At 34.5% G+C, this 26,865-nt stretch overlaps 3 protein-coding genes across 5 annotated transcripts; 2 read left to right on the forward strand and 1 right to left on the reverse strand.

Moving 5' to 3' along the window:
* Positions 1-1,661: 1,661 nt before the first annotated feature.
* Positions 1,662-5,879, forward strand: LOC146146442 (transforming protein RhoA). Of its 3 annotated transcripts, none has more exons than XM_083390397.1 (4): positions 1,662-1,901; positions 2,770-2,919; positions 3,897-4,054; positions 4,852-5,879. In XM_083390397.1, the coding sequence occupies exons 1-4, from the start codon at positions 1,746-1,748 to the stop codon at positions 4,967-4,969; spliced, it is 582 nt and encodes a 193-aa protein (XP_083246523.1). In that variant the 5' UTR covers positions 1,662-1,745; the 3' UTR covers positions 4,970-5,879. The 3 variants fall into 3 exon arrangements, with proteins under 3 accessions (XP_083246523.1, XP_083246524.1, XP_083246525.1); XM_083390398.1 differs by having other exon boundaries at positions 1,662-1,880; positions 2,809-2,919; XM_083390399.1 differs by lacking the exon at positions 2,770-2,919 and having other exon boundaries at positions 1,662-1,892; positions 3,990-4,054.
* A 1,756-nt stretch (positions 5,880-7,635) lies between these two features.
* Positions 7,636-16,311, forward strand: LOC146146443 (PAT complex subunit CCDC47-like). Its single transcript, XM_083389711.1, has 12 exons — positions 7,636-7,859; positions 8,390-8,499; positions 9,127-9,225; positions 9,831-9,985; positions 10,226-10,394; positions 10,682-10,843; positions 11,380-11,490; positions 12,278-12,363; positions 12,917-12,975; positions 13,926-14,020; positions 15,150-15,317; positions 15,975-16,311. The coding sequence occupies exons 1-12, from the start codon at positions 7,694-7,696 to the stop codon at positions 16,053-16,055; spliced, it is 1,461 nt and encodes a 486-aa protein (XP_083245837.1). The 5' UTR covers positions 7,636-7,693; the 3' UTR covers positions 16,056-16,311.
* A 1,524-nt stretch (positions 16,312-17,835) lies between these two features.
* Positions 17,836-26,622, reverse strand: LOC146146444 (uncharacterized). The gene is made up of 7 exons (XM_083390763.1): positions 26,550-26,622; positions 24,292-24,426; positions 23,697-23,806; positions 21,160-21,627; positions 20,398-20,683; positions 18,632-18,773; positions 17,836-18,103 (listed from the first exon to the last, which is right to left on the reverse strand). The coding sequence occupies exons 1-7, from the start codon at positions 26,620-26,622 to the stop codon at positions 17,836-17,838; spliced, it is 1,482 nt and encodes a 493-aa protein (XP_083246889.1).
* Between the last annotated feature and the right edge of the window lie 243 nt (positions 26,623-26,865).

Genomic DNA, 26,865 nt, shown 5'->3' on the forward strand with positions numbered 1-26,865 from the left:
CGTTATTCGAAGTTTTTGTTTTGTAGTGACGTGTCTGCGCACTTTTTTATTAATTGTTGTTAACGTAGATGATGTTTTCGATTGAAAACAGCTCGATTGGGCTGAAAGATTTTCAAACAAAAGACTTCGCCAACTGCCGGATTTGTCATTGCGCCATTTTATATTTTTTTGCTTTTTGTCCCAGTTGTTCATCAAAATTTTAGTAACATTGGTTCATTTACAGAAGTTTTGCCAATTTTATTGCTGAATATTTGTGTTTGGATCAATGGCAAGTAAATAAAGCTTCAAGTAGTTTAACCTTTACAGTTGTCAACTGTTTTGTGCATTTTTTATTTAATTAAATTTAAACAAGTAAAGGTTTGTCATTCATACTTTGAAGTCCGATTTTGTTTGAATTTCAAATAGGTAAATAACTAGAAATATGATCTGGTATTCTAATAAATCCATTTTCGAAAATATATTGTGCTGTAATTAACTTACGTGCTTGTAATGTGCTTATAACTAGAAAAAACATCACCAAAATAGAAAATCTAAAAAGTTGCTTTTAATGTAGTAATAAAATTGGTTCTGTTGTTAAAAGATCATTTACATTTTAGTACACAGCCTGTTCAACAATTGAAGCAATGCAGAAATAAATAATATAACTTCTCTAACCTTAACTTGATGTCAGCTTTATCTGTGTTGAACACAATTCTGTGTTAGGACTTAATTTGTAAACGTGCAATAAAAATACCAAAAAAAATATATTTAACATTGGGGCGCTGGTCTAGAATCTACCACAGGGTAGAAACAATTAAGCAACTCGGTTAGCGTGTGGTGGGTGAGGGTGGTTCACCTATTTACTTATTATTTAATAATATTACTTAACCTTCCCAAACTTGAATGCTAACCCTTACCCAAATAATGTTCGTTGTGGTAGGGTTCAAGACCATCGCCAACATTCCTAATTATTAGATATGGTTAACAAATGTATCTAGGTGATCATTCTGAGTTAGTGTCACTGAAAAAAATAATCATATTGAAGTATGGTAATAAGTAAGTAATTAAATAAGTTATGTTTATTTTTCCGTTGGCGCTGAAATAAAAAAAACACAAAGTAAGCTATGACAAGAAACAAATTGTTGCGCAATATGTATATCCAAATTAATTGCACCATCAATTTCATCAAATGCACTTCTGTAGTACCATATATTTATGCTTTGGTCTATTTGTTGTATACAGCTTACAGTTTTATTATTTGGCAATGTTTTTTTGTTTTTGTTTTAAAACGGTAACGAAGAAATCAGAAAATTAATCTCTGATCCAAAATAGTAATTTGTTTTCTTGTTTTTTTCAATCATTTTATTTGAAAATTTAAATTGTTTTTTATGTAACTAACTCATTTTTTTACCCCCCCCCCCCAAAAAAAAAAAAAAATTGCTTGTTACTGTTGTTACTAGTACGGCAATTCTGGCCTTAAATCATGTGTTGAAAAATGTTGTTAATTTAAACCAAAAAATAAAGTTTTTTGCATTCAAAAAATCACAACAAAAGCTGCCTTTTTGTAAAGTATTCTTTTTTGTTTTATTTTTTAATTAGATATCGAACTGGTTAAATTATGTAAAAAACTAGGAATTTCAAAAAAGATAAAATCATTTAACTAGAACTTTGTTTCTGTTTTTCAAGGTTGTATTAATTTTAAGTTAAAAAAATTGCAAACATAAGCGAGTGCTTCTCGTTAACCTATTTATCGTCAATTCCAAATCATGGCGTCCATTCGTAAGAAGCTTGTGATTGTCGGAGACGGAGCCTGCGGAAAGACCTGTCTTCTCATTGTGTTTAGCAAGGACCAATTCCCAGAGGTCTACGTCCCAACTGTCTTTGAAAACTATGTTGCAGACATCGAAGTTGACGCAAAACAGGTGAAACAGCAGAAACCCGATCCCAGCTCTCATGGGATTAGGCATTCAGGCTAAATCAAATCAATTTCGAAAGCAGCATTCATCACACTTTATCATTAAACATGTCTATTTTGTGTTGGCCATAAACAAAAAAATTGGGACAAATGTACAAATTTTTGATGCTTTTTTTTATTTATTACTATAATTATTGGGCTCTTGTCTTTTTTCCTTCCAATAAGAACTTTGATAAAGGAAGAAACATAATGTAATATATACTTTCTGAAACCATTTGCAAGTAATTCTTTGTGTACGGCTTGTATAATAATTTTATAAAACAAAACAACGTTTTGAGACTTAAAAGCGCCATTACAAACCCATTACTTGTTCTAATAAGTTTTCAATTTTTTTTTTTTACTTTTTGTTTATGTTGTTTTTGCCACCCCCTTTTTTCCCCGTAAAATACCAGTATTGCAAAATATATATCAAATCAGCATGACTCTAAAATTAAACCATTGCATTAGATCTGGGGTTCTTAAACTTTTTTCACCACGGACCCCTAAAATTATATTTTCTTCACATGGACCCCTGTAGGCCAGAAATTATTAAAAATGATCTCATAAATTGACGTCGGGGGTTCAAGTAAAAAGGAGTCCAACATTCAGGGGTAAAACGTTTCATTTCTAATTAAACTCTTTTTTTAATTTGATTACTTTTCAAACGTACACTCATATTTCAATTTGGCCTTCATGGACCCTCTGAAATCAGTTTACCGACCCCCAAGGGGTCCATGGACCCCAGTTTAAGAACCCCTGTATTAGATAATTTTTTGTGTTTAACTCTACATGTTCAGATAAGCAGCGTGTAAGACTTCAATATTTCCTCTATTTAGGTTGAACTTGCATTGTGGGATACAGCCGGTCAAGAAGACTACGACAGACTGCGACCTCTATCCTACCCGGACACTGACGTCATTCTCATGTGTTTTTCCATCGACAGTCCAGATTCGCTGGAAAACATCCCAGAAAAGTGGACACCTGAGGTCAGTATAATGTGGTTGAGGCTGGTTATTTTAATGAAGTTGTGAAAATAGTTTTGAGTTAACCAAGACATCAAAACTTTAAAAATGTTAATAATTTAAAAAAATTTGCCAAAATATAGGTAATATGTTACCATCATAATAAGTTTATACAGCAGCTGCAGCTTTAAGTGCTACACCAGATAATGTCCATTAAATTAATCTATAAAAAAGTTTCCAAAATATATAAAACAATTTTCCAAATGAAACAATTTTATGTAAAATTGTACAAACATGGCAGACAGGTAAAAAATGTTCCATCGCATTTATTAATGGACTTATTTGTCTACTAACACTCAAACAACACGGATATTAAATTATTGTGACGAAGTGGTTCCATATTGGAAAACATGAATCATTGTGTGACTACTTCCATTAAGGATATGCGCGATGTTATGTCAAACAAGTCCGTTGATTGTTTTCTTTCCTTGATTTAATTTTCATTATATTATTGTCGTTATATGCCCGGCATAATAATTTGACCATTGTTTTAATGTTCATAACTGACCCCACTTGTTTAAATAATTCTGGGAACACTTTAGTGTGTGATCTTTGGCAGATAATTAGACCTTTGTTGCAAACCATTAGACTATAAAAATATGTTTTGACCTTTTCTCTGAAATGCCGTCGCTAATTGTAAGGTAAACATTTATTTTGCAATAATAAAGACAGCCTCGCATAGCATAGGCGTGTGCTTTAAAATCTTAATGCCCTTTAAAAATCTAGGAAGCACTAATGCCCCAAAACTAAAGCATTTATTGAGGTTATCTGGTAACAAACTCGTCTTGTTGTGTCATTAACTAATTATTGCCACCATAGCAGGGTTGTTGTCTATTATAACCTTTTCAGCAATCTGCTAACACTTAGAAAATGCTTTTTTGTTACCACTGTAACCTGATTGAACCTGGTTTGTCTTTCTACCATGTCTTTAATTTTTTTAGGTGAGACATTTTTGTCCCAACGTGCCCATTATCCTTGTGGGCAACAAGAAAGATTTGCGCAACGACCAGACGACAATGCGTGAACTGAGCAAGATGAAACAATCTCCTGTGAACCAAGAAGAGGGATTTGCCATGGCCGACAAAATCGGAGCTTACGGGTAAGTTTTTACTATTTTAGTAAGCTGTAGCACTTGTAGGCTGCTTTATACCACTTTACTTTGGAGCTATTTACTCAATTTTATGGTTGCTGGTCTATTATAGATTTAAATTTTGCAAACTTATTCGACAACATTGTCCCTTCAATTCATACAAATGTGCCCAAAATTTTGCACTTATGCCAAAAAACTCTGCACAAAGTTCCCAAATACGCAAAAATGCCAAAATTGGATTTCAGGAAGGCCTTTTTTGGTCTTCACCTCCTAATTTCAAGCTCGTAACTTTAATATCAAGCCTGGCTGCACTGCTAACCTTTTAATAGCATTTTAAGCAAGACGAACTTTGACAATATGGAAATTCACCTAACTTCTAACTTCAGTAAAATTGATCAACATTCTTGATAAATAGTGATCTTAATTGACGCTAGCCGCCAGGAAACAATTGGCGTTTTTTAACATAAAAATAAATGTTGAATTTGTTTTAAACTTCAGTTTTGTGCACATTGGCGCAACAAAAATGCCCTTAGCAAAAACACAGTGGCAATTACATTTTTATTCGGTTATTAGTTAAAAAGAAAATAAAGATACCTTTGAACTGAAAAGCATCCTGTGAAAATCACACAGAAACAAGCTCTTTTAAAGGCAAAAAATAAACTACACTTTCTTATGTTAAAAGTTCTTGACCTAACAGCTTTTTCATCGGCTTCATGTATTTAATACCAAACTGAACGTGTATGCTACAAAAAAATATACTATGAAAAGGTGAAAACTAAACGTGTATATTTTGATTTTGTTCAAAGGTACGTTGAGTGCTCGGCTCGGACCAAGGAAGGAGTGCGGGGCGTTTTCGAGATGGCCACCAAAGCAGCTTTACAGACAAAAAAAGCAAAGAAAAAGTCTGGCTGCGAACTCCTCTAGAGACAATAGCAATTGATTCGGAAATCGAGAAGGCACAATTAATCTCTACCCCTTCCTATCGAGCTCTTTTTTCTCTGGCAACAGATCTGCTTTTTGTGAGGACTTCTGAATTTTGCCTATTATCCTTCCAGGATCAAAGGTCCCAACCTAGCTCTGTTTATTTTTTCTTGTAAAAATATGCTGTTAATCCGCATTGTTTCAACCGTCTCCTTGAAAATGACCCTATAATAGTAACGCTTGGATTTAATTAAACTGAAATTTAATTTTGTTTCAATGAAAGCGCTTGTCGTAGCAAACTGTTTGAGTGCTGTCACAACTAAACGCTCCAAACTTAAAGCAAGCTTACGAACATGTGCCCATACTTAAGCTCCAACTTCTAGTGTGTAATTATATTAATAAATGAAAGTATCGTGTCATTTTCCCTGTTTTGTGTCTTATGCCCGCAAATCCCCTAATATTAACTATTCTATCTTGCGCTATGAAACACCAGATATGTACTAACTTTTCGAACTAAACTATAAAAAAGGGCTAAGAACTGCATTTTGTTAAATGAACTGCTATATTTGGTCTAAAATTTTCAATTATTTTTTTCCATTAAGCACTAATATATTAAAACATCTTTTTTTTTATCTTAATGTGAGAAACAAAAACAATGGGATGACTTAATTTTTACTGACATTGCATTCCTAAAGGTGTGTGTTTTGAGAAGCTGGCAATAATAAGTTTACCAGGGTTAAAAATTCGTCATTAAAGTGCTTTATCGTTATTTTATTGTTCTGGACACTACTCATACAAATGGCATGTTATATGTTCGTGTGTATGCTTGTGTGCCCGCCAAGTAGAAATATGTTTTTGCGTGAATTCCACTTAATAATCTTTAGATGATTTGAAAATAAAAGATCTTATCATACCCAAAACTGCTTTATGTTAACCAATAAGCCTTTAAAGTAAGTTTTTTTGCAAAATAAATTAGTTATGAAAGGTGTTTTATTAAGTAGTTAGTTAAACTTTGATGAAGTGTATTAGATGTGGGCAATATGGTACATTTGTCTAGGTCAGAAACTGTACTTATGTTTCAATAATAAAATCTAAGGATGACTTGACTAGTGCTAGATAACTGTGGAAACGTTAGTTTGCATTAGTGACCAGTGCCCAGACAGCATTTCCAGAGTTCTTTGCTGATAGGCTGTACTTGTCTCATTCCAGTTTATTGGTCTGTATATCACAGGTAAAATGATTAACTTATTAGGACACTTTGAGATGGTCTTACGTTGTTTGGGTAAAATGATTTGACTTGCCCTGAACATTTTTTGGACAAACGATTTGAGTTGGACTTAATCCGTTGAGCCGAGTGACTTGGGTTGAAATATTCAAAATTTTATTATAAAATTTTGTTATTTAACTTAATTTTTCACATAAAACAATTTATTTGCTACCTAGTTTTTTGTTAGTGTTCAGTTGACTTACAGATCATATCACTCATCACTGATTTGAATAATGACTCGATTTGGGGCAACTGATAACTTTAATTTGACACCGCTTTTTAGGGTATACTATATGAAAAATAGATATGCATCGTTTCTTTATTGCATCGATTGGATACATATTTTGTCAGTTCTTTTGAGATAAAATAGGTTACGCGACATTCATAACAATGGATTTTGTACGAAAACGATTTACCTTTTCCACATAAATCGTTTGGTAAATATTATCTGACAGCTAAAGAAATAACCAAACCCGCCAGAAAACATGACTAACATAACTATAAGATGTATGTTTTATGGGGTCAATAAAATTGCAATTTAAAACAATAAAAGAAGTTTCCTGAAAGCAATTAATCGTATTTTCTTAAAAAAATGATCACGTGATTAAAACGAATTACAGCGCTGAGTCATCTCAAAAACTACATTTTTGGTCTTTACATGGAATAATGCTCAATTTTTTTTACATTTATTGAATTTCTAAAGGTAATATAAACAAAGTCTACTTTATTGTTATTTCTGCGAGTCAATGAACTAATTTGCGTTATTTTAAAAACAAACATTGGACAGAGTTTTAAATCCAGACACAAAATGGCTAAAACATCTCGCTTCATGTGATCGACAAATGTGACCCAATTTTCTCCAAGCAGCTTGTTCACGATTATAAAGAAAAAAGTCAAAGAAAAAGCGTATATTGAGCTTTATAAGTTACGTTTTTATTGGCTCTTATTATTGTGTAGTTTATTTGTTTAATAAGTCAGGAAATATCTGTTAAAACTGTATATTTCACGGTGGGACCTGTACAAAACTAATTACCTAACAAGTTTACAAACTATTTTTTTAGAAATAGTTTTCTACAAAATCGGTTGAACATTTCAATAAAAACTTTGTTAATTGCAATCTTTTAACTCACTTTTACTTAGTATTTTACTGGCGCTAGTCTAGAATCCTTCCACATTTATTAAATCAACGCATAATATTTGGGTTTGGGTGCAAGTTTGGGTGTGGATGGGTCAAGTATTACTATATAAATTATTTAATTATAATACTTGACCCACCCTAACCCAGAACACCAACCCGCACCCTAACCTAAATAATGTACGTTGTGGTAGGATTCTAGACCAGCGTCTTTTACTGTTTTGTTAAGAAAATAATTTTGTTTAAAAATAATTTTTCTTAGATACTGTTGAATAAAAACAGTGTTAGCAGGAGATATTTTGTAGAACTAAAAGCTTTAGTTAGAATGGCTTTTTACGCAAAAGCTGTTCTGGTCTTTTTATTCCTGGTTGTAGTCCGTCAAGGAAGTTGCAACCAAGGACAAGCACCTTCGGACACCGAAGACAATGAATTTGCCGAGTTCGAAGATTTTGATGACAGCGCCGACACAAAACCTGCAACCTTCACAGATGGTTTGTCATAAAGAGTTTTTAAGTTAGAAAATAATCTCCTGTTGTCATAATCAAACTATGTAGGAAAATTTATGCATAAAAGGTTGTTCATCAAACAATACATTGTAAAAGAAAGATTCTGGAGCTTGCCTAGAATCATACAGCTACGCATGTTATTAGGCTAGGGTGCGGGTTAGCGATTTGGGTTTAGGTAGGATAAGCAATATTATTAAATAATAATACTTAACCCACCCTCACCCAAACGTTTACTCACACCCTGACCTAAATATTGTTCGTTGATTTAATAATTGTGCTAGGATTCCAATGGAGCGCCCAGATTCTTGCTTATATCATATAAACATTTAGCCTTCGATGATTAATTCATTATGATTTATTAAATATCCTAATTTCAAAGTTGGATATTTTTATAGAAATGGATTTTATTGTCTGAATATATATATATGTATTAAATGTGTTATTGGGCATTTTAGTCTTGTGCTAAATTTAAGGATGGTTTGATTTCTGTTTAAATTATGTTTTGATTGTTGCAGAAGAAGAAGAAGATGATGAAGATGATTTTGAAAACCCGGTTGATGAACCACCAGGTGGCAGCAATGAGAAGGTACAGGATGATGAAGATGACGCAACAATAGAAACCGAGGTTTGTAATCAAACAAATTATGGCTGCATTACATAACTTCAGGCCATCAAAGTTTAACACCATTTTTCCCCTGAAAAATGTTACACTAAAACTGCAACGTTTTGTTATTTTGCTGGTTGTAGGTCGTAGCGCTCAAAATGTGAAATCCAAGAACAATAATCACAATATTAACAGAAACATCCCTTAAAATTTGGACAGAAATGTTACGTTTTTTTTTGCTTTTTTAGCTTTTACAGTAAAAAAAAAGATTTGTAAATTGCCTGTTTTAGCATTTCTTGCTTGTTTTTTATTTTCTTTATACCTTCTATATATCTAAGCAGGCAAAATTGCTAAATATAGCTTAAATTAATGTTTTTTTCAGGGTGGTGCCCGATTGTATTTACCGAATTTAATGCAGGCTCAATATTTACCAATCTAATCAATGTCGCTGTGGCTAACCAAGTCTTTCTTTCCAAAAGTGTGATTTTACAATATATATTTCAAATTAGTTTGGATTGCTAGGCTCAAGATTTGTGGTGTTAAAACTTCTCTGTCACAGATTTAAACCTGCATCCCATAATTATTTTGCTATGTAAGCATATACATCAATTATTTAGACTCATTTATTTTCCTTAATTGTTTATAAAGGACGATGAGTTTGCGACCCTTGACCCTGATGAGTTTGAAGGTCTTCCTGGCGACGACACGATTTGGGAGAACGACAAAAAGTCAAAGAAGGGAAAAAAGGTTAACTTCAAGTTAATATTTGTTTCAAAGTGGAAAAAAACTAAAATAATTGCTCTGCTTATAAGAAGCTAAAAACTTATTTTGCTGAATGGTTCAAATTAAAAAGGATAATTGTTTTTGATATTTTCGCAAAGTACAATTTAACTTTTTAACGCCATCTGTTAGATGCAAAGGATTTATTGACGCCAAATGCAACTGTGTTAATTTTAGCACCCACTTTCTGACCCTTATAGCACTGTATATTTATTTTAAATAATTTTATTAGTTGTTTCAAATTATTTTAAATGTTATAAGCAACAAAATTATCATCATAGGCTGTGTCTGCCTCCTAAATAATCTGTATTTTATTTAACCCTGTGCATGACTTTTTGTTAGCTTCTTGTAGATTTTGATGTAAATTTCATGTTTAAATTAAAATTTATAAAACAAAACAATTCAAAATACGAACAATCAGCTTCAAATAGAATGTCTAACAAATCAGGGGATTAATCCTTAAAAAAAAGAATCCGTTAAAAAACTAAAACGAACTTATTTTCATTGGCCTTTTTAGGATGATTTCAGAGGCTTCACCTTTAAAAAGATAATTTTTCAATGTGTTAACTCAGAAGTCGGAGCCTGAGCTTCAAATCGCAAAAGTTCCGATGCATCTTCGAAGTTGGGACAAGTACATGATCGAAATACTCATGGTGGCTGGTCTCACCGTTTATCTCGTAAACTTCTTCATCGGCAAAACAAAGAACTCTCACATCGCATCACAATGGTAAGAAGTCAGTCCTCACTGGATGCGTCATTATTGTTAATAGCAACTTTCCTATTTTTAGATAATAGGAAAGTGTTGTTGCAGGTTGAAACACAACGTAAAATAACTAAATATCAAATTTCTCATACAAATTAAATGTCTCGCAGGTTAAACACAATGTTGAACTCCTGATACTAATTTTTTTTCTTGGTTGAAACAAAACATCAAATTCCTTATACAATTTTTTTTTTGTTTCCGCAGGTTGAAACACAACGTTGAATTCCTGCAAAACCAGTTTGAGCTTGTCGGTGACGATCCGCAGAACAAATCGGTGGAAAGCACGCTCCAACTGAGCAAAGAGTCCGAACACAACTACTCCCTCTGGTGTTCAGGAAGGCGATGTTGCGAGGGAATGCTCGTTGAAATAAAGGTGAGGATAAATGGTTGAATTTTCAAAAAGTAAGCAACTATTTAACTCTATTGTTCGCTTTTCAAAGTTATTATAATGTTGGGAATTTAAAAATATACCGTCAGTTTTTTTACAATCTATAACAGATGTCAATAGATTACTTGAACTTATTTTTAATAACTAACCTAGAATAGATTTATTTTAACTGCTAAAAAATCAATTATTTTTTGCTTGATTTCTTACTCTGGATAATATTTCTGTAAATCATCGTTCATTTTAAAGAAAGTTTTTACATTTTTTCCGTCCAGCTATTGAAACGTCAGGACTTGATTTCAATCATTTCGTATCGCATGAAACCGAGCAACGACCAGGTTGTGGTCACGATAAACATGGACGACATGGACGCATTTGTCTTCTGTATTGGAACCAAGAAAAGCGTCATCAACCTACAGAAAACCTTGCAGGACACTGTGAGTGGCCTTGAATTGAAAAATTAATGAAACTTATAAATCACCCTTTTAAAATAATTTCTGTTAGTTTTTTTTTTATAACTTAATAACTTGATTTTCGAATGATGTGTTCTGTAAACTTATGCTGTAGAAAAATGCCTAATGCCTAATGGTAGCAATGTAATATTTGAATAAAACTGGTATTATTTGTGTTTGCTTAAAATATTATTTAGAACTTACTAAACCATCCTTCAAACTCACATATTTTTTTATAATAAGTATTGAAAATCTTGCAAAAAAAATGTACTAACTTTTGTAAAGAAGGCGGAACAAACTCACAATTGCATTAAATCTGGTGACTTATTTTCCTTTTTTTGAATCTGAAACCATATTATGTCATTTATACTAAAACAAGCAAAGTAGATGAAAGTGAAACATAAGTTTTCCTGGTGATTAGGATTAAAAATTGTGATTCCAAACAAAAACTACATTCCAAATTAAGCAAATGCCTTGAATTGGTAAATTATAATCTCTTCTGACTTTATACTTTTTTTTAGACCTTGTTTTGCACGGATCGTTTAAAACCGGCCGAGAAATTTGGATTGTCCGACGACTTTTTCATGTTGTCAGAGTTGGGGGAAGTACCAAGTGCAATAATGGACGCCAAGGTAAACCTATTGAATTTTTATTTCATTCTTTAAATCTTAATTCTGAAAATCAGGCGGCTTTTTTTAAGAACAAATTGTATTCAAATCTTGACAAGCTATTTATCAGACTTTTCTGCTTTGACCTAACAAAGCACGGTTGTGCCAAAGCTTGTCACAGTTTTTTTATTTTAAATTGTGTAGTAACCGCTTTATCGCAAATGTGTGCCTGAAGTTAGAAGCATGTCTTACTTTTTTCTGACCAAATCCTCAAGTTTCGTTTGTACGCTATCTAAAAAAATTGCCAGTGTTGTGAATGTTTATTATGGACTGCTACAAGACCAAGAGCCTCAGAAATATCCACCATTCACATGATTTGCCTGTTTCAAAAAATAAGTTTATGAATTTATTAGAAAAATAACAGTTTTTAATTTAACATTTAGTGGCTTGTTTGTTCATATAAAATGTAGAAATGTCTATGATGGTTGCTTCGCTTGTAAGAACTTTTGTTGTATAGGCCAGCAATTAGTCAAAATAGATGATAGTTGCTTGGCTAGCCAAAACTTTCTAATTTATTTTCAGGCTTTCTGTCTATTTTGAACACATTATTGACTAGTGTTAGTTGGAACGTTCACAAAATGTTACCTACTTCTGTATGAGTTATGGTATTCTTACTATGTTTTACTATGACGCTTTAAAATATCTCACTTAGCAATTATTTTATTATAATTTTTTAAGTGGGCCTTTTTTTAAAGTGTAAACCTCTGCTTAATACTAGTTTGTTGGCTACAATATTCCACTTACTATTCAGGTAACCAAAGTTCTTTCCGACTACTCTCATTTCTTTGAGTCTCTTCATATTTCTGATCAGTACTCCGGTCTAAAGCCAAGCGACCAGTAAGTAGACAATACTCATTTTAACTTGTGTTAAATAATTCCTCGTCTTAAAGTTGGTTTTATTGTCCTAAGCAATGGGAGTTTAAAACATAGGAAATAAGCACTGTTTTTATTGTGTTTTAAGCTTAAACAACTAAAATCGTATTTCAAATTTCTCTTCTCAAAACGTGATCTACTTCTTTAACTAAATTGAAGATTGCTGGTTCGAGTCCTGCCAGGGTCACAATTCTGTAAAATAACTTTAGTGGCGTTTTGCCAGAATTAGAGTAAAAACAGCTTCTGTGGTCTGTGTGTAAGTTATGAAGAAACAAGGTGACATTCGTTTTTTGCCCATGTGCAAAGGTATTTTTACATAAAACAGGGATACTTAACGTATACATTACTGTTTTAGTGTTTTTAAGTGCTAAACAAGTTTGCAACTCAAATTGCTCAGCATAGTCTAAAAAACCTATAGAAAATACAGGTTTAGCAGTTTATACGCTAATACATCACTTAAATGTATTTTGAGACAAATAAAAATCAATAATAAAAACATTTTTATTTTTATTTTTAGAGATGATCAACCAACCAAGGCTCCAGACACAGAGAAGGTCATTATCCTCACCATGAATGGTAAGAATTTAGACAAAGATAAAGAGTAAACATTGGTTCTTAACCTTTAACTAGGCTATGGCCTCTTTCCAAAGTTTCTGAAGCTACAATTTTTATTAGAAATGGTAAGAAAACTGTTAGTATTCACACAAAAAAGCACAAATTTACTACTTTACCTTGTTTTCTTCTTACTTTAATCATGTTAACTGAATCCATGTTAAGGCTTGAAAAAGGCCTCCTAATTTAGTTTTTGAGGCCCTTTTGCCATTCAACACGTTTTATTTTACCATTTAATCCCCCAACCATTTTCCTCATTTAACCCTGTGTGCAGTCTTATTTCAACTTTGGACACCATCCTTTTTCTGAGGTCAAGCCTTCAATGTAAAGCAACTATTTCCATTTGAAGCCAAATGACATATTTCTCTATTCCTTATTTAACCCCCTAAACAGACCCCTAGTTTCCTCATTTCAGTCCTGCACATTGTTCCTTCTTGTCTCATTTCACCCCCTGTGTTGCACAACCTCACACGTTTGATTCTTGCCATCGGCATTTTTTTATTCAATATCACAGTTATTATTAGTTTATTAACGGTAATGTTTGTCTAAAGCAGGGGTGTCCAACTTAAACATACTGGCGTGCCAATTTTTATCTTAGAACTTCTTCCCGTGCCAAAGTTTAGCAACTATTTTTATTTTAATATTAAAAGCGCTTTTATACAAAAAATAAAAACAGTATAATGTTATAATATCAGAAGTAATTGTTTGTTGTCGTAATTGCTGGGATTGTTTTGTATTGTGAATAAACAATGACAATTTGGCTGAAAAATAAATTTTAGCATTTTTTCTAAACCTTAATCAGCACTGAGGCATCATTAAAAATCTAACGTTAAACCAATATCACCCGAGTTATCCTCAGTCCTACACACCAACCCCACCCACTAATGTTTCCTACCATATAATTTTGTGTTCAGTTCCAGCCAAGGGTGATACTTCAGAGATGCTCCCCATGCTGAAGATGATCGTCTACCTCGCTGACAAAGTACGAAGACTCAAGCTCGGTCGTGAGGTAAACATTTTAATTGTGCTTCACAGCAGTGTTTCTCAACGCATGGATCGCGACCAAAAGCCGTTTAATTTGGTTAGGTAGCCGACTGCAGTAGTTCGCAAGGTTAGAATTATTGAGATTGGTTCTGAGCAAAATTGCTGCAGAATTGAGAAAACTGCAGAAGCCACATGAAGACATGGATCATATTAATTTAATCAACATATAATCATGCTAATTTCTTATATTTTCTTCGCTTACAAAATTGCAGTAAAGACAATTGGATCACCAAATTTATTTGGGCGGCCGTTTTATTTCATTAGTTAGCCGACGGCAGTAGTTTAATATGGTTGTGTTAAATAAGACAAGAATCTAAACAAGAAATTAGTTTTTTCATTCCCAGTCAGTTTGTATTCCAACTTTTGCCGAAGCCTCTTGTATTTTTACCCACGGTGTTACCCAAAATACCCAAATATTCTCGTATTTTTATGACAGTAAACGATTTTTTACAATGACTTATTCTATAACGGTTAGTTTAAATACCAATACAAACAGTATTAGATATAACAACTCTACACACGACCTAGTGTCCAAAATATTTCTTGATAAGATTGTTTAACTCCACCACCTAACTCGCAGGAAACACTCTCACCACTCTTTTAAATCATAGATCAGTGGTTCTTGACCTTCTTGAGTGCTGGCCCTTCCCACTGAAACATTTAAATCATAAAAATAATAATTTTTTGTTGTATATAAGCTCTTTGTTTTTTGTCTTTTTCAAAGATTTTCTTTTTTTTTAATTGTTATCTAAGCTTAAATGGCGCATTTAAAAACAAAAAATATTAAATAAATAAGAATATTATTAAAATAATAATTCTTTTTAGTTGTGTGACAAATACATATGCAGAAATTGAAACGGGTTGTTTTTATCTTTAGTCATAGATTATTTTTAATTATACTCGAGACTTCCAAGCCACTTAAAAATAGTTATAATAAAAAATTAAATCAGAATACAAAACAAGTCGATCAAAATTGTGTTTTCATGGCTTTAAATTTTTATTGAAATTACTAAAAGCCCGTGTATTGTGTTCCAAATTGTGTTGAGTGACAACTGACAAGTACACATGCTTGACCAGTGAGTTAACCTCCCCAGGGCAAGCTACGAGCTGAGAAACACCGCAAGGAAGTCGCCAACTCGTTCCTTAAGCTGAGTCACGCCCAGAGGCAAGAAGCCGCTCAACTCAAGAAGGAGGAGAAGGAAAAAGCTCTCAAGGAACGAATGATGAGCGAAGAAGACCCAGAGAAACAGAGGAAACTTGACGTGAGTACATTGTTGTGCGATATTATCGGTTGCAAGCCACACCCGGTGAAGTAAACTAGTTAAGTTATACTATCGGTTCTGGCAGTGTTTGGATCTTTATTTCTCTTTGAATTAATTTCCACGTAGAAGTCTTTAAAAACCATATTTTTCTGAAAGTAATTGAATTTATGTTTCTATACAATGCAGCTAAAGTTGTGTTTGGACAGTGCCGAAGCAAAAATTTATTTTATCTTTTTACTATTTTGTTGAACATGATATTTATACTAAGAAATATCAAATGATATAATTGCAGATCTTTGCAAGCCTATAGATTTTGTTTTTAAAAATGTCTTTAATTCATGAAAATGTGCGACCGGTGCCTTATCCAATCGTGTGCTAGTGTCGAAATTTCAAGCCGGGAAGGTTTCCAGAAACTTTTTAGATGAATATTCCAATTGTAGGACAATCAATTAAACTCACTGCAGTTGTTTTAGCATAGATATTTATATAGCCTTTATTTATTGATAATCAAATTAATAAGTTTGACACAAATATTTATACCTGGTCCGCATTGGTCAGGCCTTATCCGTCCTTTCATGGTTTAGTTGTCCCTGGTATAGAGGTCCACCCTGTCGTGAAATGTGTGAAACACAGCTAAACCCTCCCCTTGTATTCCAGGAGCAAATCCACCGCCGAGAAATGAACAAAAAGAACAAGAAGATGATGAAAGGTCGTCAGTACAAGGTCAAAGCCATGTGAGATGCTCGCCTCTGATTGGCCCGCTACCGTCACGCCTCGACAACTCCTCCACGCTTCGCCGCATCCGATTTTACCGGCGTTTGTTTCCGGTCGATTTTAACCCTCCCCCAATTGATGACGTAGGTTTGCCGCCCGCGACCCCCTGTGTGACGTAAAAGTGAGATCGCGCGGCTGTATTGTTCGTTGGATGATCGATTGTTTAAAGATGCAATATACAAACGCTATACGATGTTGTCCGTGGAATAAAACTTGTAATGTGAAATGGAAAGCACTGGTTTTAAGTAAATTAACTTTTTCGTGTACAAAATCGAAAAAGATATTAAAAAGCACAACCCTTCCGAATTCTTATAAAGGCACGCCAACAAGTAATACACCAGGAGCGTTTGAAAAATACTCAGTCGACCTAACCAGGAATGTCGTGCAAGTGAGCTCCGTCAAAAACGGGGCCCTACTTAGATCGAAAAAATAAAGCAGAGTCCGACTTCGGCTCTGCTACAGCTTGAATTCCACCCATTTACGAAACTAGCTAAGTTTGGAAATACTGTAATCTGTTAACGGAAAGTCGGACAGTCTTACTCGAGTCCAGAGTCCGACATCGCATTCCTGGTTGAAAATTGCAAAAACTCAACCCCTTCATTTTCAAGTTTGCCCACTTTGTAGGAACCAGCCCTGAGCAAGAATTTAAGAAGTTTATTTCCAAAATATACAAGTGAAGCGCGCGGTATCGAAAAAAAAAACATTTTATGCTCTCAAGTAGACACAATACTTACACAAATAGGCAACTCGCTATATTTCCGACTTCGTGGTGATCATTTTCGAAAAGGACCAACAGAGTTATTTTTAAAAAATCGACACAATAAGAAGAAAGTGCTTTAACTTCGATAAATGATTAAAAAAAAGGCCTAACTTTATCGAGTTTTCTTACATGGCTTTTTAAGCGTTTGATGCTCGATCGAACAAAAACAAATGAGACTAAATAAGCTTTTGGAAAACAGGTAAACTGCACTAAAAAAATGTTTTCGAGGAAGCATAAAAACAGCCTTGTCAAGGGGAATGAAGAAACAAAAAATGGTAAAATAGTGTTGTCTATATTTTTCTATAGCCACGAACCACCTAAAGTGTCATTTTGCTGTGACTACTACCTAGTTTCAGAAGCTTTCTTTCTCCTGAAATTTACTTTGGCTATATTTGTTTAGAATGGGAAAATCTCGCATCCATACCAAGTTTTAGATTTTAGTTTGATTGAAGATTAACCGATTTAATTGTTGCAATGATAGAATTAATTTACAGAAGCAGCAGTTATATGGCAGGTAGGTCAATTTTGCTAAAATATAAAAGCTACTTGTATACCACTTGAAAACACAACCATTAGTGGTACATATAACACAGATGGATAACAAAGTGTTGCAGGAAGTGATAAAAACAAATAGGTGGCAGGGAAAACATGAAAACAATCCGAACAAAAGTTTTAAAGGAAGGCATAGAAACGAAAATGGTTTAAGAAAAAACGTGGAACAAAAGTGGTCGAAAAACTGCTTATTTTAAATGTGCTTTTGCAACCAGGTATAGTATACTAAAAAGAAACTCTTTCAGTACTTATTCATTTTATTCCACGATTGGGCTTCTATAACTGTTTCTATTGTGTAGTCACATTTTGCCCAATTGCTATTAGCATAAAGCAGCAAAAAATAATGCAAAAAACGAAATCAATCAAAAAAACAACTGCAGTTTACTTGCGACCACGTGACAACTACTAAATGACTTAGAGGTCAAACGCGCGCTAGTACTTGATTGGTCGCTCGCATACAGCTGAGAAGAGCGCAGTACAGCGATAGTCAGCCATCTGGTAACCAGCAGCAAATTTGTGCATGTAACCGCAATCCTGGTCGCCCTTAAAGTTGTTCGGTTCGTTTGGGTGGAAGTTTGTGTTCTTGCTGGTTGCTCTGCGTCCGTCCAACCATCGCCACTCACCCTCCTTAGCAAGGTCGTTCAAACCAATCCAAAAGCTGAAGCGGGTTTTCGCCACAACCAGGTTCTCGGTGATGTGCCTGTGGTGAGGGAATTTAATTATGAAGGGGGAATTATATTTGCAACAAAAAGCGTAAAACAAATAATTTCCTTTAATAAGTCCTAAATTCATAGTAATAAGGTCTAGATGGCCAAAATAACACTCATAAATAAAGGAAGAGGTGACGATCGGAGGCCGTTTGCCTGGGGGTGTCGACGTTTGTACGCCCTAGTTTGAATGGCGCCGTCAGGCGGCTGTTTAGCACCAGATTTTTGGTCCTGTTTGGGGTTCTTGGTGGGTAATGGTAGGGGTTGGAAATAACGTTGGGTTTGAGCTTACTAGGAGTATTAGTGATTGGGGTTGGGGTTTGGTAAAAATTTGTATATGCCCGATTCTGGCCATTTAGGTCTTATTCCAAAAGGTTTAGGACTTATTCGGATTCATACTTTATCACGAATGTTGGGTATTAGTCCAATTTTTGGTCTTATTCCGGACTTTGTTTTATTCCGACGTTGATGTTGTCCGTATCTCGGTCTTACGGCCAGAGTCGTGTTTATTTATTGCCCACCTCCTGCTTTCGTTCGATTGCAATCCTGTTGTGGCGAGGTCGGCTCCCTTTCTCTGACAAAACTTCCTCGAATCGTTGTAACTCGCTCCTGACCTCTTCACGAAGTACTCGAACCCATTGAACAAGGGGATCCACCCGATGTCTACGTCACAAAACAACGTCATCAAAATTAAACTACGTTTTTTCCTTGAAGTTTGCTGCCTAAATTTTTAACAAAATTTTTAAGCATAATCACTAGCCGTTATAGATATTAATCGACGAATCCGGTGAGTCTATATGATGGCTTTTCGGTGTACTAATGAGCCGTTATCGTTGATCAAAAAGCAAGGGGGCTAGATCACAAAGGGCTAGATCACAGTTGGTTACTGATCACATATGTGTGTGTATCTTTCACATAGGCGTAGCCAGAGGGGACCTGAGGGGCCATGGCCACCCCAAAAATTTATAAATATTTTACTCCTAATAATTTGTTTTGTAGCATTTATGAGCAGGATCACAACATTTGATCACAGGCATGCCACACCTTCAATTGTCATGCACCGTTACGTCACAAACGATGTAACATTTACTATACATTAATGTTCTTTTACTACTTTCAAACAGTTTTTGCTTATTGACTGTTTTTTGAGTATTGCGTTAACACTCAGTCAGTTGCTGCTCGAAACGGTTTGCTAGCATTGGTATTTGTGTTCGTTACGGCAGTTAATACAATGGTAAAAGCTAAACTTAAAATTCTAACTTTTTGCCCCCCCCCAAATTTTCGGCTGGCTACGCCACTGACCTTTCATCGGACTATTACACATCACTCATTAATATATTTCAAATCTACTCCAAAAAACTCATAAATCCACCCATTACCTATTGCGGGTATTTTATTTGTGTCCTTTTTGCTGAATGTTTACGAACGTCATCAATGACGACGTTTTATTTCATTAAATTTGATGTTGTTGTATTGTAAGCAAGATCTGCCCAACCCTTTACTCATCGCCCATCGCTGCCGACTTACGTTATTATCTTCAGACAAGTCATTTAGCAGTTTGTCGGATATGAACGTATTGTGGGTGACCAGTATGTACATTTGATTTTGTTGATTTTGCTTTTAGCTAAACAGTATCTACATTTTGCTGAAATTTTTTAAAGATCAAATACTACAGACCAATTTTTGTTGCTGAGTGTTTCCGTAATAAAAAGTAGATTACAGCGTTTTAACTTATTTTTGTTTTTGCTGTAAATCCTATGTTTAAGCTTCAGTTAAAATATTGTGAATTTAGATCAAGGGTTCTCAAAAGTGTTTCAGTTATGTCCCCTCTCGATGTATATGTATGTCGTTGAACCCCCTAAAAATAATGAATTGGAGAAACAAAACACGTGTTTTTAAGGTTAGAAGCCATTAATTTTGTATATCTGGATAAAAAAAATAAACTTTGGCCAAAATGCCTTTTCGACCCATTTGGGAAAAGTTCCGAAATTACCCTGGCAGTACGCAAACTGAAAATCACTAAAGGTTGCAGTAATTGCGGCCTGTTAAGTCACAAAGCAATATAAAAGCTCGATTGTTACGAAACAGACAATAATAACCCCAAATGATAGGAAAACAGCTTCAAATCAAAACATCTGTTGAAGTAAAACCTGTCCCCGAAATTTTTGTCTTAGAACAAATGATTTAGGGCAAAATAGCATGATTAGCTGGGACTTGATTTAAATAAGAAATACAAGCTGTGACGTTGATTTGAATATTTGCACTTCAACACGTGGTTGACTCTGACCTTGGTTTAGCTTTTTAAGGTCGTCTTCGTTTTTGGCCACTCTCGCCTCGAGAGATTGCGCATCTTTCCGGGTCTGCAGGGTCGCATTGGTGAGGGCAGCATCCAAGTTCTTGACATCTGCTTCGAACTTCGTGTAGCTGGATTCCATCGACTGGTTGTACTCGTCAAGTTTGCTTTTAACGTCGATTTTGATTCGTGATTGGTTGTTCGCGACTGAACTGATGCGACCCTGGAGCTCCGTGTTTGTGAGATTCAGCAGATTTGTGAGTTGAGATAATTTCGAAAGCTGCGATTTTTCATATTCGTAATATATAAAGGGTTCTTCAATAAACTTGTCATTACAGTTATGTCTGTGCGAAACAAGACTTTATAAGGAATAAAAAAAGTAATAATTGCATAAACTCGAGAAATGTGTAGAAAAGAAACTAGAAATGATAAATTTTGCCATAGACCGATTACAAATGCAAAATTCGTCATTTCAGTTATGCAAAATTATTGGATCGGAGCCAATAACTAATATCAGATTTTATTATTATTAGTCGTCAAATGCTAGTCGGTTGGGCACCGATACCAAACTTACAGTTTTTTGCGAAGTTAGGCAAATACGAAAACTTTCCCTGCAAGACAAATTTGTCAGAAAGTGGACAAATAACTGAATATTTACTAATGTTATAACTTATAACGCTGAATAAAGTTTATTTTTAACTATTATGATGTACTTCATTTTAGTTGTTCTTACAGTTTTCTAAATTAATTTCTTACCGTTGCATTGGCGCTCGTCAAACGTTGATTGACAGCTGTCAAACTTGCCTCCAGCCTTTCCACCTTCTCCCCTTGTGACGTCAACAATGCCAGCAATCGTGTGTTGTTTGTGGCGTCTTGCGCATTGTTCTCGCTCGCGGCGCGATTTGTTTCCGTCAAATTTCGTCGCAAAATTCCCAGACTCGAGTTGAAATTACGCAACTTCCGGCCTGACGTCATCAAATCGCTCTGCACCTTTCCAATTATGACGTCATGTCCGCGCAGTGACGTGTTCAGCGCTCCGATCTGCTTTGTGACGTCATCGCGCTGGCCCGCCACCTTGCGGTTGAAGTCCGCCATTTTCTTTTGCATTTCTTTAATGACGTCACTTTGGTCAAGGTCACTCTGGTTGAAGGTCATCATCTGGGCGCTGGTCCGGGGCTTCCCCTCCGCCGCCAAGGGGGAATTCCCCGGGGGGGTTTTCGCGACCTGGTGAAAGCAACAAACGTTGTGAGAATATAAAGTGATTCACAAACTTTTCATTCCACGACAACTTTCAGGTTATTACAAGATTTCTCCGGTCTTTGAGGTTCTAGCAGAAACCTCTTTAGGGAATAGACTTTTACGTCAAGTTCGTATTTTGTATATCTCATGAAGCACAGTTTGCATGGAACTCACCACATTAACTATAATCTAAAAATTATAAAAGTTCAACGTTTAACCGATCCGTGAGTTTCTGCAAAGAACTAAAATCCTTAAACAATATTTTGTCCGTCTTTTTCGGACAAAAAAATCTTTAAGGTTCGTGTACCTTAATGTAAGAAGACTGATCGGTCCACGTTTTAAGCTGATGTGTGAAAAACGTGCTGCGCTAAAAGCTAATCACTGCATATTGCTGTGAAAGTGAGTCACGCATTTTAAGGGCCATAAAGATGCCAAATCTTCTCTGTAACATAAGAAACGTCTTCAAGTTAATTACACGCCGCCTTTAGTGATAATATTGCTTTATTTTCCAACATATTCGTCACAATTACATTTAAGTTTAAATTCAACTCTAGCCAAACACTTGTGCTGGTTTGAGGTTATTCTGCATTTGCATAATTAAATATATTTCTAAATCTGTTGTATATTCCGATATATTGTATACTTCAAGTAGTAATGTTTTTAGCACAATTTCTTTTTATCAAAAATGTTCCGAATAGTAGTGAAAACGAATTCATTTTTTATATTAAAACTTTCATAAAAATAATAAAACTTGTCATAATAAAACATTAAAATTAAAGAAAAGTTTGTTTTTAAAGAAAAATATGTTATGCACCTATTACAATTTTATTTCGTTTCAAATTTATAAAATATAAAACTCTCAAGTAAAAAAATAGCGCATTATTTTGCTCCTTTTCGAATGCACACAAAGTCATTTTTCTGATGTCATTTTGTCCTAATTAGGAATCGATTATGACGTATATTGGTACGTAACAAAGAAAATCGTGTCTCGATTTACAGAGAAAACTAGTAGCATTTATTTTTTATTTCTTTATTTTTCAGTGAAACAATACCCACCGCTCTTGTTCAGAACTTTATATCAATTTGTAAGATTGGGTGTTGTTATGCATTTGTAGAATATAGTAAAAAAATGGGAAATCATATACAGAATGTGGAAATCTAGAAAACTATTTTGTTTTGCACGAAATTTTGTCACGTTTTTCGCCAATGCTGGCCTTTGATGTTCGCATTGTCACAGTGCAGCATTTTAACGGGTTCGAACTTTTTTTAAACCTAAAATATGGCAGTTTTAACAACACCAACCAGAAAAACCACAGATTTAACGCATTGGGGTTATTTCACAATGCCTTTTTGATATCAATTGATACAATGTTATCAAATGCCATCATGAAATCAATATCGTATTTTTTATTGTTTTTACACTGACGATGGCATAAGGTATTGCAAAAATGTTTGCAAACAACGATATGTCGATTTAATATAATGGTTTTGGTATTTTTATTGAAATGATATCTTTATTAAAGAAATGTCTGCTTCTTAAAAATATGTAAGATTAGTAAACAATATGACGTGTCATTTCAAAAATTATTTACCTAATAACTAATAAGCACTTGCTATATTAAAAAAAATATATTACTTAGCTTCACTAAAAATGAAGAAATGCGACTATTTCTGATAATTATCAGTCGTTCATAACGTTTGACGTTGGTAGCCGATAAAAAGTTTGAATAGTTTGCAACTATTTCATCTAATTATAAAGAGAGTTTTTCCGCCAAATATTTATTCTGTGCGGACGTTTTGATAACCTATCCAGGTAATCTTCTTCAGGGCATATTAACTTGTACCCTTGCAGAAAGGTATATATTTCATCTAAGTATGTGGAAATAAAGTTGCGAAATTAAAAAAAAATTGGATATAAATATAAAATTTGTTAACCTTATTGTACTTCCCATAAAAAATGCCATAAAATATACTGGTTATCAAATGTTCTAAAAATCGGGGCTCTTAACAATATGTGTCAAGTATGACCTCATTTCAAATAAGTTTATCTTTACCTGTGTTAGAGCGACCACCGCCAGCCCAAACCCAACGATTGCCAGGATGAACACAAGTGCTGTGGCGATCTTCCAACGGCGAACAACCTCCAAGTCGCGTTTGGAAATCTCTGCAGTCAAGAACAAGGACTTTGAGAAAAGATATTCAAATTGTTTCGAGCATAATGGTTAGAGGTTATATTTAGACGTAGAATGATTACCCAACCACATACAGACGTAGGGAGCATTTTGAACGTTTTGATCGAATATTGAAATCGTTTCACAGATTTTGGAAACAATTTTCTTGAATGTTCTGGATATTATATTTTTATTGAAACTATACAATTGGCTTGACAATTTAAAACCCGAGGAAAGGAAAAGCAAAAAGTAAAATTATTAAACTCTTTCTTTACAAGTCTTTTAAATACTCTGTAATGTCGCCTTAATCACACAAACATTTCTGTGGCTTTAAACGTTGGCCTTTTCTAACGTTACATGATGTTTTTAATTTTCTCAAACCATATTTTTTTCACGCAACGTTGTTTACTTGTGAGTGTTTTTAAGAGTAATAATTACATAGTGTTACTTTTTAAACCAATCCCTTTCAGTCACAGACCCGCATAGTTTCCTTGGTCTTCTGGAATCCTCCAGTGATTGTTCATTTCAAATCCTTGACTGGCCATTTCCTTGATCCTCTCGTTTCGCCGAATAAGGAAAAGTCGAAATAATTTATAGACTGCCTTAAATCTTCCTGAACAGTTATGCAGAAACAATTTGTCACTAAATTATAAACAATATATTTTGCCCTGATAATTGGCGATATTTTATCAAGTAAAACTATGTTATCAAGGTGGTCTAAGTTAAGGTTTATAAGATCAAACAAAAGTGTAGTTTAAACTCTAATCTCTGTCAACTTTTCCCGCCTGATCCACTATAGAAATAATAAATATTTTAAAAATACATTTTTAGGTGAAAAGTGAAGTAAAAATAAAATTCTTCAAAACTATATTATTATTACTAAATTTCTGCAAGAAACGCGTAAAAACGATTTTTTTTTTGCAGCCAGTCTTGATGGCATTTTGATTCAAACAGCCCAAGACAATCGTTATTTGTTACGTAACAAAGACCTGATTGTTTTCAACTCGCTTACTACTCCACATCAGCGTCACGTGACATAACAAATGCCAACTCACTCTGATTGGCTCGGAAAGGGGCGTGGCTTGAGTTTTCGGGTGCGGCTGTCATGTGATTGGTTGATCGTTTTTCTGTAAAACTACGTGGAATTTCCCAAACGATTTTTCATTTAATCAAAGTTTCTTGTAAGATTTTCATCGATTTAATTTCCTGAACGTTTAATTTTTTCACAATTACCAAAGCAAATTACTACTACTCATAAAGATTGGTAGTTAACGACTATTGCAGCAAAACGAGTTTAAATCACTTTCTTATGGCGGAAAAAACATGTTCATCGAACTTGTCTCTAGATATTTCAAACTCATTCAGTTGCCAACTAGCCCAAAAAGTCACCCACAATCAATAAGTTGATCCAGCGAAAAATGCTACAATGTTTAGATCACCATTTTCGGCAGAAATCAACAAAAGTTTGTATTCAAGAAAAAAAAGTTATCCCTAAAGCTTTCACCATAAGTTAAGCATGACTTTTAATAACCTTAAAAGTATTTAAACTAACAAAAATAATTTGAGTTACAAAATTGTTTTTCCAAAGCCAAGTAAAATTCACGTGTTTTATCGCCGAAATGACAAGCAATTGCATTAAGTTGATCATGACCTAACACCAATAAAACATTAACGTTTTGCGATAAAACAACGTTTTGGTTTCTTAAAAACGCCCGATTGCAACCCACTTCAAAATGCACTTTTTTCGATGTTTTGTTAAGTTACCAAACACTGCGAATACACACCACTCGATAATTACCATTCAAGATGATATTTCCGGTGCCAAAACGTGCGACTGTGACGTAGTCAAGCGTCACAATCACTGCGGGTCTCTGCATTCTAAGAAGACGTTTGGTTTTCAGAAAAAGTGAAATTGCGTTTGCGAGGGTGATTCGGCCACGAAATCCAAAGTTCCAAGAAATCAAATCCTATTTTTAAACGGAAGATATTTAAATCAGGTTTCTTCTACGAAGTAGAGATGGTGAGAATATAAAATTTGTGTTCGCTGCCCGCAGTGTACTTTAATAAGTTGTTCGCAAGCTGCGCTGCAAACTATTTTCGAAATCTTGAGCTGCGCTGCGCGCAATATTTGAGCACTATAAGCAATATATTCCAACACTTATAAAAACACTACAAACACCTAGAAAGCTATCAAACTTAAAAGTTCGGACAGCTGCTTATTTTTTAAGGATGAAACATCAATGTGTAAACTGGTATTTCACTTGAATTAATTAAAAAAATGTTTGACATGGCGCACGTGGTATGCGGCACGGCGGGCAAAATGTTTGGAATTATTTAAGCGCCGCTGTGGGGTAACTTGGCTAAACCGCTGTTGAACAGTTTGCCAAATTGGATTAAAATTCAAATTACCGAACTCACAATAAAGAAAATTTCGGCTAAAACATTATGTGTGTTTTTATTTTATCTATTTTGCTTGTATAAGTTTGGTAATAATGTCATTTAGTATCGTATCGGTTCACGAAACTTTTGTCAAAAATATCGGAATAAAGTATATTGGACAAAAAAGTTTGGATACCTGGGATTAGGTCGGGGTACCTAAGGCAATGAAAACATATTCAGGAGTATGACTGCAATCATATTATAAGTATATTCTATCACCCAGCGTCTTGTTTTAGCATAGAGGGTACAAACTCATTGTGTTCAGTGCAACTTCCGTGTTGATTGCGAATGCTTTACCTGTTGATTGTGACTCATAGACGACATCGCGGTGCACAACTCCATCCTGTTTGTTTGCCACCTCAACAAGCATTGAACGCCCAATCTTTGATTTAGCCCTATGTTGTCGTTTTTAACACTAAGGCTCTATCAAGGATGGTGCTTCGTTGATACGAATTGCTTCGGATGCTGTTTACTATTAGCGAGCGCAAACTTGCTGGTTTATACAAAGATTGAACAAGGTTGAATCCGACTCCAGCATTTGTTGAGGTTGAGTGTTCCAACAGCTTAGCCACAGCAATATATTAAATTTATCTGTGTTTATTGAATAACGTTG

This window comes from Ascidiella aspersa, chromosome 5 (assembly GCF_963924565.1).
Source record: "Ascidiella aspersa chromosome 5, kaAscAspe10.2, whole genome shotgun sequence".
NCBI classification, from domain to species: Eukaryota; Metazoa; Chordata; class Ascidiacea; order Phlebobranchia; family Ascidiidae; genus Ascidiella; species Ascidiella aspersa.